Here is a 20,399-nt window from a genome sequence, read left to right on the forward strand (position 1 = left end):
TTTTCATAGCATTGATCTTATTTTGGTTAAGTGTGTCGACAAAAAAATTATGTGAAATTGTTAGATTGTAATCTAGTTCGGGAGTCTTTGTGTGAATCCTCTTGACCCAGGACATACTTAAAGCAGAAATTGAAATAATTAAAATCTACTTTGTTACATACATCATCGTCATTATTATAAGCAAATCAAAATGAATTTTGGCATAGAAATATACCATACAATGTTAACAATTTGGCTGCACAATGATTTATTTAACTATTTCTAACAAGACAAGTAAACAATGATTTGGCATACTCTGTTGTCGTAAAACCATATAATGTGGTATACATTGCCTCATGTGCCTAACTGACTGAACATGGCTGCCTTGCCTCTATGGTGCAGGAGGTAGTGCTGTTTACTGCTGATCATGAGGTCTCTGGTTCAATTCCCGGGTTGGGCAAAGTACTATTGGTCTTTTCCAATTTATATTAGAATATTGCTCAATAGTAGCCGGGAACTCAGTAAAGCCTGGTAAATGACTATATGACTCGTCCGCTATTACATTAGACAAACATTGCAAATGGCAAAATATGGGTATATTTCATACACTTCTGCCTACACCTTCGGGTATAAAAGGCGTGATATTATGTGTTCATTGCCTCATCATCTAAGCATACATAACGACCACTCTGAACATTACACACAAGGTCGAGTGATTAGCAAACACCGGCTAACTACAGTTTATCTCTGGATAAATATTACTTAAAGTGTAACTGTAAAGGTGAGTACACCTTTACAGTTTTTATCCGTCATTATGAGTACATAATGACGGATAAAAAGTGCGTTACAAACAGAGGGTATAGTGCTAAATGTTCCAAAGGTACTAATAGGCAGACGCGGTTCCGCACGCGTTAAAATTGTCCGGTACCCGTACATTGCGTCGGGAGTACGTGGGTACGATTCCCACACGGTACAGTTATTTGTGTGATCCACAAATAGTCGTTTCGGGTCTGGTCGTACTTTGTGTCCATTGTTTGTAAAAGACCCCGCGGCACAAGAGCAAATCTTAGTGCTGGAGTTGTATTTTAGAAAGAAAAAAAATGTAGCCTATCTCTAAACGTGATTTAATCAAAAAGGTTTTGACGATTTTAGTTTTGAAAGCATCAAAGACAGATACACCACTTTCGCATTTATAACATTAAGAAATATCTTTAAAATCATCGTCCTGGGAAATGAACTTCGAGAATTGTGCAATGTGCATACTGTCTAAACCGCGGAAAGAAATGAAGTAAATATAACACCTATTTCTTAAAAAAAACTATAAAAATGGAAAAAATAATCAAACAAATTTATACCTAAATCTATAGAAGATAATATTACACCATTATAAATATCGTTACTATATGTTTGTATGGAAGTTTTCCTGTTAACACCTTCTGTTTACACAGGCTTTACTGTTCAGTTCAAGGTATGTATGAACCCGTGCCCTTTAGAAATTTACCTCGAGAATTGAACAGCTATTTTGGTAGTGGGTTATGAATTTGTAATGTGAGAAGATAGTTTATGTATGTAGCAGAAACAAGGATTATTTGGAGATTAATTCCGCTGAATTTCTCTGAAGAAAGTTGTATCAAATTTATTTTGCAGACCTGTCTAGCTGAAGTGTCGTTAAGCTTTTGAGGTATAGATAACTTTTTTTTTAAAAACAATTTACTATGTTCGATAGTGCTTCAGCCGTGAGAGTGTAAAAGACAAGCAGGTAAACCCTCGCTTTTGTATATATCAGTATAGAGGTCAATCCAAACTCAACCACTCAACTTAACAATATTTCCAAAATATAAAAGTAAATTTCGACTTCTTGTGCTTCCTATCGCTTGAATTATTAACTATAACTACGGCCACCAGCGTTAAGTTTATCACACACATAATGTATTGCTAAAAATTTCATTTAACACCAAGATTTGGGTCATAAATATCGATATTCCACGACCCGTTTCCTTGCAAGTCGTATTTTAAAACGTCTTTATCTTTCCTTCATTTTATAAACATTGCGATATAAAAACCGGCAACAACATTACAAAAATACCTCGTACACAGTCTAATAAATAACAATTTCATTCTGTAAGTGTTCTTGCTCAACAAACGCGTACAATCTTTCATCTAATAGTCTCATGAGTCATACTTGCTGTTTACTCTTTGTTACGATCTGTATTATATACGGCTTTACAAATACTTAGTTTTTTCCTACATTTGCTGCATAGCAGGTTTAATTTTTGGGAGTCTTTGTTAATTAACATTCACCTTTGATCCATAGGTCGACATAATTCAATACCATCTTTTGTTACAATTTAAACTAAATTATATTATCTAATACAATATATACTCTTTAAAACATAGCTTGATTAGAATGACAGATGTCAAACTGTGGTGACTAGGGTTGTAGAAGTATTCATCGAAATCGATAGCGAAAAAATCGAATCTAAAATAATTATATTCGATTCAATTATTTGCTTTTTACGAATTGTTGTTGTGAATCTTATTGTTTAAGCAAATTCGTATAGGATGACCAGCCCTACTCTTAACACCGCACGGAGACCTCTCCTAGTTAAGTATTAATTAGTTTAGTTAAATAAAATTAATTTATTCAGATAATGGTGCAATTATGATGATAGGGATGAGGATGATAGTAATATACTGATTTACTTCTTTATGAAAAATAACAATTATTGTTAATATTGTTTTAATCAATCGATTTATTCTTATCTATTGTGTCTCCTCACTAAAATTTTTGCAACATGACGTAGCCTTGTAGAGAGGTAGAAAATTATTAGGTTTATTTTTAACACTAAAGAAAATAGTACTGATTTTTAGTTTAAAGGCTGGTTGTATTAAATTATTCTGATTTCTAATTGGGGATCTGTATTTAAAAAATAGTTATAATGCTAGACAAGACAGATTTTTCGTGTTTCAATTTGTAATGCTCGTTAGACGTCACTACAAAGTTGTGTTTGTCTCTCTGTTTTGCTTAGAAATGTCATTTTAATCAAGCTATATTTTAAAGAGTATAGTATAGAAAATCTTAAACAAAAGAAAAGAAAGGGAGAGTGCCCTATATATGTGTCGAAGTACTCCTCCGCATCGCTGTCAAATTAACAATTAATGAAATCTATAACTTTATTATATCGTAATCAGTTTGCCAATTGACAGAGTATTGAAATAATACAGATGTTATAGCTCGTCTGAATCAAATTGCGTTTAAAATAATCCATAACCTTCAGTATCGAGATCAATTCAAACAAACTGACATTAAAAGAATCGTTGCAGATGGTTTTAATCATTGATCTTTTACAATCACATTTGAATAAACATTATTTTATATTATACATTGATTCAGCTGTCAATTGTCCTTGTACAATGTACAGCTTCTGTTAGTCAAATCTCCAGCAGTAAAAACTTTAGAAACTGTTTTCAAAATCGTCTTTAAAACAAAGTAATAAAATATAATGTTTATATTCTTTGGAGCCCTGCCGTAATGTTCGTATCGTTACCAGATAATAACAGCATCTGTTATAGTCCAAAATATATTATGAACGGACGTGTGTATTGTTTTTCTTAAAATGTTAGTGTTCCAGTGTATCGCAAGAATTCATACTAAATCCATGTATTTTTTAGAAATGTTAGTACTTCAAATCGTTTCTTCGAGCACGATATTCTTAGAATATGCTTTAGTAGTAATCAATACTCGCGAGTGAGCTTAATTTAGACTTACCTGTTATCTACCCGGTTATTTGGAAGCTTACCTGCCGTTGAATCTTAATGGTATTTTAGAACCGAGTTTAAAACTAAATCAAAATGACGGATAACAAAATGGACAGAATAAAGACCCGCTTTATAAGGATACAAGAGAAGCTACAAGAACGAATGGACGAGTTCCAAGATCAGATGCAGAATAAAATTGAGAAATCGAAAATTTCCAAATTCATTTCTCATTTGTCGGAAGACAGGAGTTCTGTTGAAGACAGTTCCGAAGTTGGTGAGAAGAATTCACCGATTCACAGTGAAGGGGAAAATTTAAGCATCCCTTCATTTGTAATTGATGAGCCTGAGAATGAGGACCCTAAGGAAGTATGCAAACACTTCATTAACATTGAACAAGGGAACGTGCTTTATAAAAGAAGCGTGTCAGCCTGCAACCTCGCTTACGAGAACGATTCCAACTTTGATAGTTCCAGTGAATCCTGTTTATCGTGTTTATCTTCCAGCGATGAGAAAATTGAGAGGTGAGTTTGGTAAAAGCTTTTTTATTAGCGAGTTCTTAAAACGATCTTTGTAGTGATTCTAAGATTTTTAATGTTCGTTTTGTTCTTTAATGTTTATGTTTTTGTTTTTGTTTGGTTTCCATTAGTATTTCATTTGTTTTTTAAGTATTAAGTAGATATTGTTTCACTACTTCACTCTATCCCTTTTTATTAAGCACTTTACAGAAAAGAAGAGCTTCTAAGGCCGACTATTTATATACTAGTTATAACAAAATAAGGGCCACATTTCATTTTTAATTATTTGGATTATTTATTGACCTAAATGCACACTTAAGTGGTTGATACTTTTAAGATATTAATCTAATGTGTAGACAAATGTTATTGGAGTGTACCACTTGAAAAAACTGTTTAAGTGGCTAGATTCTTAATTTTTTTGTTTTTTTTTTTTTATTACTTTAACTAATTTTATTTTTCATAAGTCTCTTTTCTCTCTGTCTCTTATTTTCATTTTTGACTTCTATCAACAGTGGAGTATCACAAATTCGTCCCCGAGCTGGTAGTCTACCGCCAGGGTCTGCGACAGAGGCGGAACAACCATCAGCCGTCAACGCCTGTACTGACCTCATCGAGAGACTTGGCAACCGCTTCCCAAAGCTTAAAAGCCAGGGAGATCGATTTCAAAGGGTATCTTTAATGTTTGATAATAACATGTTTGTGAATAACAAGGTGTTGTTTAACTGGGTGTGTTTTATTAATGTATATTTAAGGGTGTTACTAACACTGGCTTTATAAATTAAGGCAAGCGTGTGATTGTATCAACTCACACTAAATTATCGGGTTTATACAAGAAGAAGAAAAAAAGCCACGAAGGAAAACTAGTTTACCTTACTTACCTTGAATTAAAATATCTTTAATATTTAAAGTAGTTTACCTGGATAGTTCAGAGTTTTTACATTGTAGGGCAACTGTGACTAAGTAGTGTTATTTTTTTATTCCAATGATAGAAAACTAATTTACAATACAACTTAATAAGACGTGAGCGATGGACCCAAAACGTTGTATTGTATATGCTATGATTTTGTCATTGATGACCCCTTTTGATAGTGATGTTACAACATGAATTGAAGTAATTATGCTTCATGTTTCTATTTTCTTTTTTCTATAACGTATTGAATACAAATAACCTATCCACCTCATTTTTACTATTGTTATCAATAAATTTCGCAACAGAAGCACGTACTCGCTGATATCAATTGTATTTGTTGAAAGAAATACGTGTCTTGTTCGACTTGTTAGGTGTAACCTGCTTTTGTATACACAATGGGTAACCAATAACTAGCATTCACTCCTGACTTCACTCGCATACTACACTATTAAATGGAAATCATGATCGGTAGCGCGATTTTAAGTAGTCGGTAATATCGAGTATCGAGAGCTTTATATTAAGAAAGAACCGCAAAAATAGTTCTTAAGGCTAGAGAATTAATTTCTGTATTATTTTTTTCTCAAGATCAACAATTTAGAAGATCTCTGATTTTTTTAGGGGATAAATCTGTGGCTTATTCTTTGTGGCTATTTAAAAACGAGCTTTTATAGCCGACCATTGGGAGCGTGGATGAAAGATGCCTGGTCCCCAAACACTCTCTAAATCACCTCACATATATTATCTGTCTTCATTTTAAGTGTTTACTATTAAAATTTATTATTAAGAATTTTCAGTTTCTGTGGTTTCTGAAATGAAACTTTACTGAATCAACAAAATATACCTCTTTATAATGTACCAGGAAAACATGACAGAAGTGGTGATGTATTTTAATAATACGTCATTAAATTCCCAATCGTATAATGACTGTGTTTTGTGAGAATTTAACTGGTGCTTTGTCTCATTGTTAATACACACAATTAATAAGAATTTCGAGGGCCAGTCCCCTTTCGTTTATAGTTTCCTGGTATTTTTGTGACAGGTTTATTTACATTTCATATTGAAACTTTTGAAGACGAGATTTATTTAATTTTGATCTTTTTATATGCAGATTACTATGTTTTTTTTTTTTTTTGTTAGCCCTTTATGTGTCCCACTGCTGGGCAAAGGCCTCCCCCCCTTATTTTATATCCAAATCCTGATTACTATGTTATTATTCAAAAAAAAATACCTACTAGTAATAATTCCATAATAATGTGCATAAAGATGGGTGACCGCTGGCCATATTGTATTATTTTTATACTTACGTATAAATCTGGCATATTTTAAACTTATTATTCCGTGTTCCAAAAATTATGTAAGAATATTATTAATAACTAGTTTTTACCCGCGACTTCGTTCGCCATCTGTATTTTCCCATGGGAATGCGTCATTTTTCCAGGGTAAAAAGTAGCCTATGTCCTTTCTCAGGTATCAAAATATCTCCATACCAAATTTCAAGCAAATTGGTTTAGTAGTTTAGGCGTGATTGAGTAACAGACAGACAGATTTACTTTGGCCTTTATGATATTAGTTTGGATATTTTTTTAAATATCGCCTGATAAACTAGACCATACTTATTCAGATTATGATAAAACTAACCAAAATATAAATATCTCGCTCTCCTGAGGAAAATTAAAAAATGCAGAGCAGCGAAGGTAATCGCTTGAGTGCGGGGACTTTTAAAACCTTCGAGATATAAACTCGTTATAGAGTGCACTATCGAACATGGAAGACGGAAAATGTATCCAGTTTTAACCTTAATCGAAAACCGATCAGTCTTATATTATTTGAAGACTTGGCTGCATTTTGTGTAGATATTTTCAGCCAAGTCTATTTGCTGTAAGTTTTATTTTGAACCATAGGTACATGTGTTTAATAATTAACGTGGAGTAGAAGTTTTTAAGACACCACTGGATGAATACTAAATGAATGCGGAGTTGTAATAAAGGTAAATTGTAGCTGGTTTTAGAAAACACATTGCTATTTATTAACTGTGTTTATTTCAGTTTTTCTTATCAAGAATACCGACAAGTGTTGCATAATCTGACTATTAGCAAAGTATTACCCAAATATTAGATCGGGGAAAAAGTCTTTTCGCATTATAGTATGTATGAACTTGTAATAAAATCTCTTTGGCTTCAAGAATCACAAATGAGTACACGGTTCATTAGGTTTCTTTCAGTGAGCTCGTGAGGTACCCAAATATCGAGCTTTTTGTGTAGAGAAAAGATTTTATTACAAGTTCTTACATACTATAATGCGAAAAGACTTTTTCCCCGAACCAATATAAACTAATTTTCCGAATAAGATATCAATCTATTATTTAAGGCCATCTACTTCGACTGCCTGCTCAATACTTCGAGATAGCCAATTATTCCCTTCCTTACTTCCGAGAAAACATCTATATTAGATCAAAACTTTTCCTCAGTCCAAATAATGTAATCGTAGTAGTAGAGTAAGATCCCAGAGCTGCCAGACCTACGTCATTTTAGCACAGCTGAAACTTTGAGGATTGTTAGTATAAAGGGTCTGTTAAGAGGTATGCACATCCACTACCTTGAAAGCGGGGCCGTTTTTGAGGTAGCGCGGAGTGAAGGTGCGTAAAAAACGACCCAACCCACGTTATAGTAGCAAAGTTGGTTTTCAGATATGTTATTAATGATATTATGTAGAATTAAAATTGACTATTGCCAGACCGTTTCCCGGGGCCATTACTTCTGCCAGACGCCTTAAATGTTATAAAAAAATGAGGTCAACTACGTCATAGTAGCAAGCCTAAATTTTATATATGTTATTAAAGGTACAATTTTAAGACCCCCTGTATGCGGACAGACCATTCCGCGGGGCCCTTCGTCCCCTAGACGCCATTAAACTTTCCCTATGAGTGCGAGAGTAAGAGCATTATTCATACGCATAAATGAAAAACAATTGAATTAAAAAAATAAAAAATGAAAAATTATTGAATACTAACTGACCCGCGCATCTTTGCTTGCGTCACTTAAGAGAAATAGGTCAAAATGTTACATAAACGGGTTATGTAACATTTTTCACTGGTACTCTGCTCCTATTGGTCGTAGCGTGATGATATATAGCTTATAGCTTTTCTCAATAAATAGGCTATCCAACAGTAAAATATTTTTTTATTCGCACCAGTAGTTCCTGAGATTAGCGCGTTCACACAAACAAACAAACTTCTCAGCTTTATAAAATTAGTATAGATTAAAAGTACTTGGAATGTTTAGGAAGATACGTAACATTATTTTGGGAATTATTTTAAAAATAGATATGGTTTACACTATTCACAAAAATTATGAAAAAAAATTGTAGTCATTCATCATCATCATCATTATCTGAGCTCTTACTTCCCTCATCAAATTGAATATTTAAATCATCTCCACCATCGTCTTCATTGTTACTTGAATTCTCTGTAAAAAAAAATGTAGGTAATGATGTTGAAAACAGTTACAAGTAGGTATATTGAAATAATAAAATAATGAAATAAAATAATATAATAGTATAATATATAATATAATATTAATAATTGAAATAATGTTACTTATCTTCCTAAACATTCCAAGTACTTTTAATCTATACTAATTTTATAAAGCTGAGAAGTTTGTTTGATTGTGTGAACGCGCTAATCTCAGGAACTACTGGTGCGAATAAAAAAATATTTTACTGTTGGATAGCCTATTTATTGAGAAAAGCTTTAAGCTATATATCATCACGCTACGACCAATAGGAGTAGAGTACAAGTGAAAAATGTTACATAACCCGTTTATGTAACATTTTGACCTATTTCTCTTAAGTGACGCAAGCAAAGATGCGCGGGTCAGTTAGTATTCAATAATTTTTCAGTTTTTATTTTTTTAATTCAATTGTTTTTCATTTATGCGTATGAATAATGCTCTTACTCTCGCACTCATAGGGAAAGTTTAATGGCGTCTAGGGGACGAAGGGCCCCGCGGAATGGTCTGTCCGCATACAGGGGGTCTTAAAATTGTACCTTTAATAACATATATAAAATTTAGGCTTGCTACTATGACGTAGTTGACCTCATTTTTTTATAACATTTAAGGCGTCTGGCAGAAGTAATGGCCCCGGGAAACGGTCTGGCAATAGTCAATTTTAATTCTACATAATATCATTAATAACATATCTGAAAACCAACTTTGCTACTATAACGTGGGTTGGGTCGTTTTTTACGCACCTTCACTCCGCGCTACCTCAAAAACGGCCCCGCTTTCAAGGTAGTGGATGTGCATACCTCTTAACAGACCCTTTATACTAACAATCCTCAAAGTTTCAGCTTTGCTAAAATGACGTAGGTCTGGCAGCTCTGGGATCTTGGTCCATAGTAACAGTAAAAGAACTATTTATTTGTTCACGAGTTAATTAAGAACTTTGCTAGCATGATTGATGAGAGCCATTAGCGTATCGATTTAACATGTAGTGTTGTTTGTTTCCATAATGTATTTGCATGAAAAAAACATCAATTTGCAAACTGGTGTGGTCGCGGTATTTACAAAAAGCTGATGGTAATTTGATATAATAATATAATAATATGAAGCTAGATAGACATAATAAGTGTTACGAACCTTAACCTTTGAAAAACAGACATTGTTGTTCCTACTGTAACGTAATAGTTTAGGTATAAGTGTCAGATTACCTATTTGCTAGATAACCTGACAGCAAGGGTATGAGTATAAGTAAATGTCAAAATTTAATCTGATAAGCTATCTCATAGTTATCCAGAAATTGTGAAACTGGGCTCAAGATTCTAACTTCACCCAGTAGTTTCAATTGGTATATGGGCCTCGTAAACCTGGCGGTCATATTTTTTCACTATTACTGCCAATTTTTTATTTATTTTTTAGTCTATTTCAGAGATTAGCGCATTAAATAAGAAAAAAAAAGTCTTCTGTTTTATCAAGTTTGTCAAATAACATTGTAAAAATAATGACAAAATTATTAGATTTTTCTTCTAACCATCACCGTCAGTAATATGATTAACGACGAAAAAGAATTTGTCAATGTACAATCAAGGTTGGTCTAACAATAGCAATTTGGAAGAAAATTGCTCGCAAAGCTAACCTGTTTCATTCTAATTTAAAATACCCTGACACCGCCTTGACGAGGGTACAAATTGTCGGGATTTTTTTTAATAATTGCCTTTCGTTGTCCTTGAAAGTAAATTGCAAATTATAATATTGTGAATATTATTATCTTACAAATTTATAATATTTTTCCTTATATAATAAATGCGAATCTTTGGATGTTAGGACGTTTTAATGTGTTTGTTACTCGATTGTGCCAAAACAACTAAACTCATTTTAATGAAATTTGCTACAAAGGCAAAAGCAAAATATTTACTCCAGTTTTTTTTATGCGATCTAAGCCGTGGGCTAAAGCTAGTATTATATAGCTTTGCTTTTTTGGCCTAGGATGAATAGCTTTCTTTCAATCATGGCGCCATAGCAAAGCATAATGCGTTAAAACATTTTATACGTTCTTATCAACATAATCATACGCCAGTTTTCCCTAAAATTTATTTATCGATAGGCACTGTGGTAATCGTTTTCCGTGTAGTATTTGTACCTAAATATAATTTAATTAAATATGAGTATATTATTACATAATAGAGGTATGTTTAAGGTAACTAATGATAAGTGGAATTCATTATTTTAATAAAATTATCGCACGCAAATCGATTCAAATTCCTTTCCTCCTCATAATTGATATGTGGGTAATTTTAAAACATTTAAACTTGGAAAGTTTCTTTCAAAAACGTATATTTACAAGGTCTATAATAACCCACCAGTTATTATGGAACTGAAAACATCATCGACACATAGTTCGCAAGCCGTTAAACCGTTGATTGAGTATTGAAGTGGTCACACGCAGTATTTCAATACACACTGTTTATGATGCGTATCTTATTATGAACCACTGCCATTGTAACTGCATTCAGATTGCTTGCACGCAGTTTCCGCAGCCAGGAACTGTCTAACCTAAATAAATAATTTAAATGGACTAATATCCTTAAACAGTTGTTTTATGGTAGTCTTTTCTTTCCCTTACCATCAAAACCTACTTTTAAGAAGATTTCGTTAACGCAGTTTTTACGGCCATCAAAAATGAAATCAAAATATCAAGAAAAAAAAAACCACAGACCTCTTTTTATAGTAATCCATATCTTTCCTCTCCACAAAAGCTCCGAATATTCTGAAAAGTCTTGTCTTAGTACAATTTTACTTCTTGCATATGCTTTTTTAATCTCACCCTATGAGGCTATGACTGTCAATGAAATTAAATAACCGACCGTAAACACTGGTGATTGTAATCACAATTACCAATATTTACGGTCGATTAACATTAAAATGATTAACGTAAGAAATGGATTTAAAACAATACTCGCAAGTTCAATTATCAATTAATCCACTTTGAACTTAAATAAATCGAATGCAATACAACTTTTCTGTATTACCAGCGTTAACACAATGATAAAATTTGTATGTTTCATTGCAACTGTTACAATACAATTGGCACGAGTATCGTACAAGTTGTGCGGTTTAAAGTTGGACGGCTTAGTCTCCCCGCTACCATTGTTCTGGATTAAATTTAAGTTTGATTCTATTTATAGAACTGTTTTTTATCTACTACAGTTTATTTATTTGCATGCCTGAGAGTTCTTTAGAACAGTTCTTGAAGGTCTGCAAACTTGGCCAGCGTGGTGGACTGAAGGAGAATGAGGGAGGTGTTAAGCTCACGGCTTAACACCTCCCTCATTCCGGAAGGAGACCCTTGCCTAGCAGTGGGACATTAATGGGTTAAATATATTTATTTGTATTACTTACTGAATGGTTAATCGTCGAACAATCTATCTAGCTGGCTTTGTATTAATAATATGCTTTACTAAAACTAGGAATGCACGTCCAGCGATTTCAGGTGAAAGCAACGCTATGTTGCCGGACTTCTCTCGACGTTACGGACTTAATTTGCGCGAAATCTTTCCCAGGTCCTACCTATTAATTACATAAAAAGTCTGCCGTTTTGCCGTTATGTTATAAAGTAGGTACTTAATGCTTTTGTACCTTCCAAATATAAACTCATTGTAATAAAATGAATGTTAAAAATATTTAAATTGCACTGCGTTTGCAAAGGACAAATTCTTCAAAATTCTTACATATCTATACTAATATTATAAAGCTGAAGAGTTTGTTTGTTTGTTTGTTTGTTTGTTTGTTTGAACGCGCTAATCTCAGGAACTAATGGTCCGATTTGAAAAATTCTTTCAGTGTTAGATAGTCCATTTATCGAGGAAGGTTATAGGCTATATATCATCGCGCTACTACCAATAGGAGCAGAGTACCAGTGAAAAATGTTACAAAAACGGGCAAAATTTTTAACGCTTATGTAACGCAAGCGAAGTTGCGCGGGTCAGCTAGTTATTCATATACAAAGCTCACGCGAGACACATTCAACAAATTCCTTCACTCAGGTGTTTTAAACATGAAATATTGAAAAAAAGCATCTACCTACTTGTATGATAAAATGTCAAGCATACAATTTAAAATGACTTCGACTAGACAAAAAAGGTAATGATAATACTTAAAGGTCAAAGTGTCAGGGGTTAAACAACTTTAACTTTTTATTTTAAAGGTCAAATTGAAAAACTTTTTAGTTTTTTAGACATTCTGAATGATGTAGCGACTAGAAATCCATTAAATTCACTATTATTATTGTGGAATAATAGAAGACAATTTTTTTATCGTAGAAAATTTGTTTGTAGAAATAAATACTTTCACCCGATGTCTAATAGTTCTGCAAAAAATCTAAAAAGAAACGTCATATACCTATCTTTAAAAAAAAATACAAAACCATATTATTAATTCATTGCTTTGGAGCTAAATAAGTTAGGTACATACTAACAGAACTGTAATCAGAAAATCAACAACTTATAAACCTCCGAAATATCCATAAAAGATTCCTACTTCCTCTAAAAACGCCTTCGTTTATGACCTTAGTTCGTTATTAGTTCCAGAACATAATCCTGTGATGTTGTCCGCAGTACCTCCTAAAGAACACGCGTCTCAGCGACGTGAACAAACGGCTGAAGGCTCAGATCTGGAGCTCCGTGGTGACCATCGTGCTGGTCGAGGCCAAGAATCTTCCTGCTATGGACATGGATACCAGGTCCAGTGATCCTTATTGTAAGTTTAGGTGAGTTACCTTTGAACACTATTAGTTGCAGACATTTCTAGCGTGTTGTTTTTAAACCGCGTTGCATGTTTATTGTGTTTTATGACAGTTGATTAGAATGTGAATATGATTATACCTTGGAATACCCAGCAAAATTTGTGTTCATATTATACTCGTAGTATATGGGGGTAAACATGAACTCGAATTATATATATTTCTAGTCTGATCCAAGAGAAGTTAACGTAATATTACTTAGATGTTGTGTGTTGAAAAAGTATTGCTTGAAAGATACTTAAGTTACATATGTTGTAGATATTGTCATTAGTCCCATGGACTAAATGTCACTGGATCTAATAGGAATGGTCCCGTTTAATACTATTTGGTAGATATGGCGGAGACCTGTAGTAAATTGCATTATTTAGTATACTTTTAACTCTGTAGGGTGTTTTTAAATGAGGCAGAAAAGAAACAAAGATGACTCCTGCTCTAGAAGACATTTTCTAGAAAAATACAAATGTTTACTTATTTATAAGCAGACTACAAATAGCCGTTGTCCAAGACTTACTTCTTCACTTTGTTCTAAATAACTAACACAATCTATTTTCCAGGTTAGGTAACGAGAAATATAAGAGTAAAGTAGTTTGGAAGTCGCTGCATCCATCATGGCTGGAGCAGTTCGACTTGCATTTATACGACGATCAGGAACAAATATTAGAAGTCACTGTATGGGATAAGGATAAACAAACCAAAGACGATTTTCTAGGAAGGTAAGTTGCTAGTTAGTTACTTTAGAAATAAGGCACAGTTAGTTATGCTTGATCGTTAGAATACGGTGCAACTGTAATGATCAGGTTAAATTATGCGGAAATGTTTTATGATGCCTTGATTGAATTTTTATATTTAAATTCTTTTTTTTTCTTTTTTTGTTTGTACATATAATATTATAATTTAAAGTTTTTATTTAATGTAAAGTTATATGAGTTGAACAAGGTATCAAGTAAAAAAAACAATAAATTATGACTAAACAAACTGGAACAAGATGCGAAATCGCAGTCAAAAAATTCATTGTTATTTCACAACGCGATTTGATGTGTGAGTACTGTCACTGTTTTCTGACCATGAAACAAGTAACAATGAGACAATTTCGACACTCCGGCGATGCGACATTACCTTTCTTGTGCTCTGCAGTTTCATATTATCATCCAATCAAACGTGCGAAGGAACACCTACTAGCCTAATCAGCAATAGTCTGGCTGACTCACTTTTTCAATAGCGAGAAAACTAAATGCTCGGTGACGGCAACAATACTCCACATTTGTATAGAATATTGAGCAAAATTGTTCTTCGTCGAAAATAAAATTACTGCTATCTGTGCAGTGCACAGTACACAGACACATACGTATCTACAGAACAATAAATTTGCGGTTATTCAGTGGTTAAAGGTCGAGCTAATGCCCTACACTCGCGGTAAATAACTGCAGGTAAAATTTCCTGGTAATGTTTCCTCGAATCTGAATTTATCGTTAGGACTGTCCGTTAGGTAATTTCGGAACTTGTCGCAGAAGAAATTATTTCCAAAGGTTGCCATCAACGTTTACCGTGAACGAATATATAAAAAAAAATTAATCTAAATAGGTATGGACTTCAGGCCTCATCCCTCCCTCAATTTGTGAAGCGACTCCTGCTCAGCAGTTGGACAGAAAAAAGTTAAAAAAGCATTCTATATACCTCACACACGGACATCTTATTCTAAATTAGACAGAGCCAGACAACTGGTAAATTAAATAATATTTGATTGCGCCAAGAATAACCTAAACTAACCCAACCATTTTTCAAAGATTTCCTTGTAAACATAACACTTTACGACAAATTGCTTTGTTGATCTTCAGTACTAACACAATAGACTACAATTAGACAATACCTATCTACAAACTTGTCCTATAAAACCTATTTACGCCGTTTGTTTATCAATTAAAAGCCACCGATACTGAAATTTTAGTAGCGGTAATTATACGAACATTTACCAATGATAGGGTAAAGTTAATGGGTTATAAACGGTGAACGTTTAAAACAAACAAATGCGTATTGTACCGCGTAGTAGAGAACAAGATTGTGGTGTAATTTGTTACTAATTACATAAATATGTACCTACCTTTATAGTACGTTCATCATTCAAAGTTTCATCCCCTCTTTTTAAGGCTTAGGAGATGATTTTTGACATGATAATATCATGAGTAGCTGTAGCTCATGTTCGAACTGAGTACCACGGGATAGTTATTGCATACACGGGAGACCCAAATGAAGTTGGCAGGATGACATGGATGCATTTCGGAATAACTGGTCAGAGTATGCCGCCAAAACGACGATTTAGAATAAAAAATATTACAAAATATTAAAATAAAAGGCAGCGACATGTAAAAAGGTTCAGGAAAAACATATTTAATCTCGGTTCTTATCACCTATCTCCATACTAAATTGCATCAAAATCCGTTCAACAGTTTCGGTCGGTAGACATAAAAGTGGAACACAGACTGACTTTTGTATCCATTATACTAAAAATACTAATATGGAAATGTACATAAAAATAAAGAGATCATATTTTGTACCTATGACAGTAAGTACAGTTAACCCAACACCGGTATTACGACATCTACATACTTGTCAGTAATTGTGTATTTCCTTTGGCCTTGCAAAGATACATAATAATGGCCCAAGACTCAACAGCACGTATGACAATAGAAATCATTGTAATTTGAACAAAAAATATTGTGCAACCCTGCAACATAAGTAATTTGATTCAGAGCACACATTTCATTCATAAACATCAGCCTAGTCTTTCTTTCAACTATGTTGAAGTCGGCTTCCAATCTTACTGAATGCAGCCAAATACAAGTTTTTTGCATGATGCAACTGCCTAAGGGACCTCCACAACTCAGTTACGTACGTGGGTTATTATAACACGATATTCTAATGGTTGTCAGACTTTCAAGCTTCTGACGATACTCCTCGGTAAGACTGGTTGTCACTGTCAAACTTCTGACTACTGGTAGACTGGCAAAGATCTTTCAAAATGCCAGCACAATTTAACGTGCCTTCCGAAACAAGGCACTCAGCATGTATAATATGGTCATCCATCCCCAGACCAACCTTGGCAAGCATAGCATAGCTTAACCTGAGAGATCGATCCGTGTGGCTGTTGTAACTTAGCCACGAGCTCCTCACGAATTTTCAATGACAAAACCTAAGAATATTATGATGAAAGATTCAGTTTTTTGCCGTAATAGTTGTTACACACGCTATGCCAGTGCGTGTATGAAAAGTATAAAATATACCTCTTTTAGAATGATTTGCAGTTTAGTAATTGCGTATGACATTTAGCGCAGTTCGCATGTGCCATTTAATTACTAAATATGTGGAATTTGATGCCCTTCTACCCACAGGTTAATAGATATTTTAATTAAAGCTGTAAATAGAGCCGTTTCATGTGAATTTAATTTATAAATGTTTTAGAGATAATTAATTTTGTGTTGAACATAGAATAATTATAATGAAAATATTGTGATATTCTATGTGCTTAAAGCCTGGAATATAAATTGAAATGCAACCCCTAAATAGAACAGTCGATTGAAACTATTATATAAACCTCTCATTCTGAAATTAAATTACAAAATAATTAATTTCTTTTCTGCCGCTGATTTTAGGTACCATAGATGTAAATACTATTGCTACCACCTCGTCACTCCAATAGGGCCATACGTATTCAAAAACATCAGCAAGACGTAATTGATTGAAAATATTCAAAAAGGGCACAACTCCCTTTGTAACGACAAAAGACATGATACCTTTTCAAAATAGCGTATTCATTCAGACACACTGACAACCTATTCGAAATAGTTCACTATTGAAGTTGAGTGATTCGGTCCAATGATCCCGTTGGTCCATTTCAGTAAGTACGGTTGACCGAAGACTCTTAACATGTTTTGTTAATTTCCAGATGTGCAATAGACTTATCAAAATTAGAAAGAGAGAAAACGCACAATATATGGAAAGATCTAGAAGACGGTAACGGACAAATATTCTTATTGTTGACCATCAGTGGGACCACACAATCAGAAACTATCACAGACCTTAGCAGTTATAAGGAAAACCCAAGGGATCTTGAGATTATTGAAAGGCGATATGTAAGTAGACTAAATTTTGATACTTACTTGTACCACACTAAAACACAAACTTTGCACTGTATAACAAGCTTAAAGCCACCGAAGCCACGAGTTCATTTTGTTATGGGTCCGTCCCGCTAGCGGTGGAAATCAGGCCGCAGATAGACAGCAGATATCTCACAGCATCATCAGAATCTGACAGCAGATAGATTATCTGCTACTTATTCATATACTGTGACCCTGACCTTAATTCTCGACTTTGAAGAAAGTCCTTAAGTATCTTTCCGAACATACCTAATAGGCTTACCTAAATGTAATTTTAACGAATTAATAAAGTTTAATATAAACTTTCCTTGAAGATATTAAGAGCAATTAATTGAAGAGTTCTAATTACTTCGATAAACCGTCGATAAGAAGTTATCTCAGTCAATATTTAAGCAGAATTTTGGAAAACTTTGAACCTTTGACATAAGAAAAGGTTTTAGAAATAAGCAATTTTTAATTTTTGGGTATTGATAGGCGTGATGTTATGTTTTCGTTTTTTCTCTTTTTTCATGTGACAACTAAACGGGTTTTAAGTCAACGCACATGTTATTTTATTTTCTTCTAATTCTAGGCGTGGTATCATCTAAACGAAAATTCAAGTGGTGTTGGTTGGCTCTGCGTCAAAGTGTACGGTGCTAAGGGTCTCGCAGCTGCAGATCTGGGTGGAAAATCAGATCCGTTCTGTGTCCTAGAACTGGGGAATGCAAGGCTACAGACGCATACGGAATATAAAACGTTAACGCCAAACTGGATGAAGATTTTTACTTTGTAAGTATAATAGCAATATTTTTCATCGTCAGGTATGGAAAAAGATTGGGAGTAGAAATAGAAGTCAGTTTCTAAATTGACCATCCAGGGTAAATTTATAGGTATGTTTTCTTAAAAATATTACGTAGACAAAGCACACTAAAGTGACAAAAGATATAATGCATAAAAAGCGTTTTTTTAAGTAAACAGTACACACGTATTCCTGAGGTAAAGATACTATAAACAGCCTTTGTTGCTCTACAAGAGGATATTACATGTTCTTAAGAATAATCTTAATGGTTTAAAAGGTAGGTTAAAAAACTGCATAAGTAAGCTAAATCATCTTAAATAATAATAATCTTAAATGCAGGTAGGTACGCTGTGTAAAAAAGAAATGCTAATTTGAAGAATCAAAGTTCTCTCTCATTTCAAAGTATTACAGGTCCAGACACAAGTTAGCAAGCACTGCTTACGACAGTTTCAACTTAGTTCCCTGTCCAAATCGCAGCAGTACCATTCGTAGAGATTGTTCAAACTTTGGACGTAATGACGTTGATGTGTTCACTGTTGGTGAAAGTTTAATAGATTGGAAGAATTATAATGTTCTGAAGCTGTTCTTAATGGGTTTTGTTATTATGTGCTACTTTATGTATACGCAATTTGAAAGGCCATTATGTTTTGTAGTTGGGGCTTAGAGTTTATAGTCAGAAAAGCGTAGTAAATTGTTTAAAATTGAAATGGGTCTTAAATGTAATAGAAATAAAAAGACCAAGTCAACTTTTTGGTTTATTAAATCTAATTATGTTGTCTTCATGATTGTAGAACTGTACAATGGCGGTCATCCCATTTTGCAACCCATTTTAATTGTAATTTAGAGTAATATTTGGGTACTACATTGACTAGACGTTGACAATCCAGTATTTTTAAAAATCCTTGTAGTCCATCACTGAGTAAGAACATATATGTTCAGTTATTACCCAATATAGATCAATGTTTAGAAGAAACCGTTCAAGACACTCTTACCTTTTCCTTCCAGTACAGTAAAAGACATCAGCTCAATATTAGAAATAACAGTATACGATGAAGACCACGATCACAAGGTGGAGTTCCTGGGCAAGCTGGCTATTCCACTGCTGAACATAAGGAACGGAGAGAAACGGTGGTACGCGCTCAAAGACAAGAAGCTGAGAGCAAGGGCGAAAGGAAACTACCCGCAAATATTGTTAGAAATGCTGGTGATATGGAATCCGGTGAGTAGTATTTACTTGCTGCCCTAAGTATATGTATGACTTCAGTCACGATCAGTTTGGCCGTGATGTAACTTATGTTTTAATAGTTCTCTTGGAAAATTACAAAAAATACTATCATTGTGGGTTACACAAAACTCGCAATTCTCTAAATCGAAGTCTAAATCTAATCTTTCACCGCCAATTTTTCAGCACCTACAGTTTCATTGGCATTTTTCCTATAGTTTAAGGTGTTCCAACACCAATTGTTCAGGAGGAATTTGCAGCAAAAATACAATAAAAAATAATTGCCAGTAAAGATTAAGAAAATCGTTTTTGTGATTGAGATTGAGAGATTTGAAGCTTTAACTGACCCTTTGTTTGTTGAAAAACCAATTTTGAAACATGTTGTGGGTTAGCATGTCTTATATAGCGGCAGTATTCAAAAGGCTTTAAGCAAGAAGAACCTTTCCTTTTACTTTAGACAGTATTTGTAGACACGAAAACTATTTATTAAGGGGCCGACTAACATTTTGTAAATGATTAAGTTCCCTTTACGTTTAACCTAATTTGAACTTAAACCCTAAACTTAGGCCGAAGTTAGAAGATTAATGGGTTACGCAACATAATTAATACTACAGCCTACATTGTTTCGTCGACTGAAACTACTTGGTTTTCTAATGTTGCTTAGTACTTGATTTCATACGATCTAGAATTCTACAGGCTTGGATTTATTTAGTACCCACTAGGTATATCAAAAGTTGGCGTAATAAAAATGTTTTTTGACTTCCCCGTTGTATGGTGTTACATTTTTTTT

The 20,399-nt window shown here is 33.8% G+C and overlaps 1 protein-coding gene across 12 annotated transcripts in view; it reads left to right on the top strand.

Annotated features, from left to right (window-relative positions):
- Mctp (multiple C2 domain and transmembrane region protein) overlaps positions 1–20,399 on the top strand; it is a 237,975-nt gene that overhangs the window by 210,087 nt on the left and 7,489 nt on the right. For 5 of the 12 annotated variants that reach the window (XM_076129846.1, XM_076129847.1, XM_076129850.1 and 2 more), the window contains exons 9-13: positions 13,274–13,425; positions 14,013–14,171; positions 17,399–17,585; positions 18,181–18,377; positions 19,393–19,606. In XM_076129846.1, coding sequence (XP_075985961.1) covers positions 13,274–13,425; positions 14,013–14,171; positions 17,399–17,585; positions 18,181–18,377; positions 19,393–19,606 — 909 coding nt within the window. Of the gene's footprint in view, positions 1–3,023; positions 4,260–4,765; positions 4,923–13,273; positions 13,426–14,012; positions 14,172–17,398; positions 17,586–18,180; positions 18,378–19,392; positions 19,607–20,399 lie in introns of those variants that run through there. The other 7 variants (XM_076129853.1, XM_076129852.1, XM_076129858.1 and 4 more) reach the window with 4 other exon arrangements.

The sequence above is a fragment of the Anticarsia gemmatalis genome, chromosome 23, assembly GCF_050436995.1.
Source record: "Anticarsia gemmatalis isolate Benzon Research Colony breed Stoneville strain chromosome 23, ilAntGemm2 primary, whole genome shotgun sequence".
NCBI lineage: Eukaryota > Metazoa > Arthropoda > Insecta > Lepidoptera > Erebidae > Anticarsia > Anticarsia gemmatalis.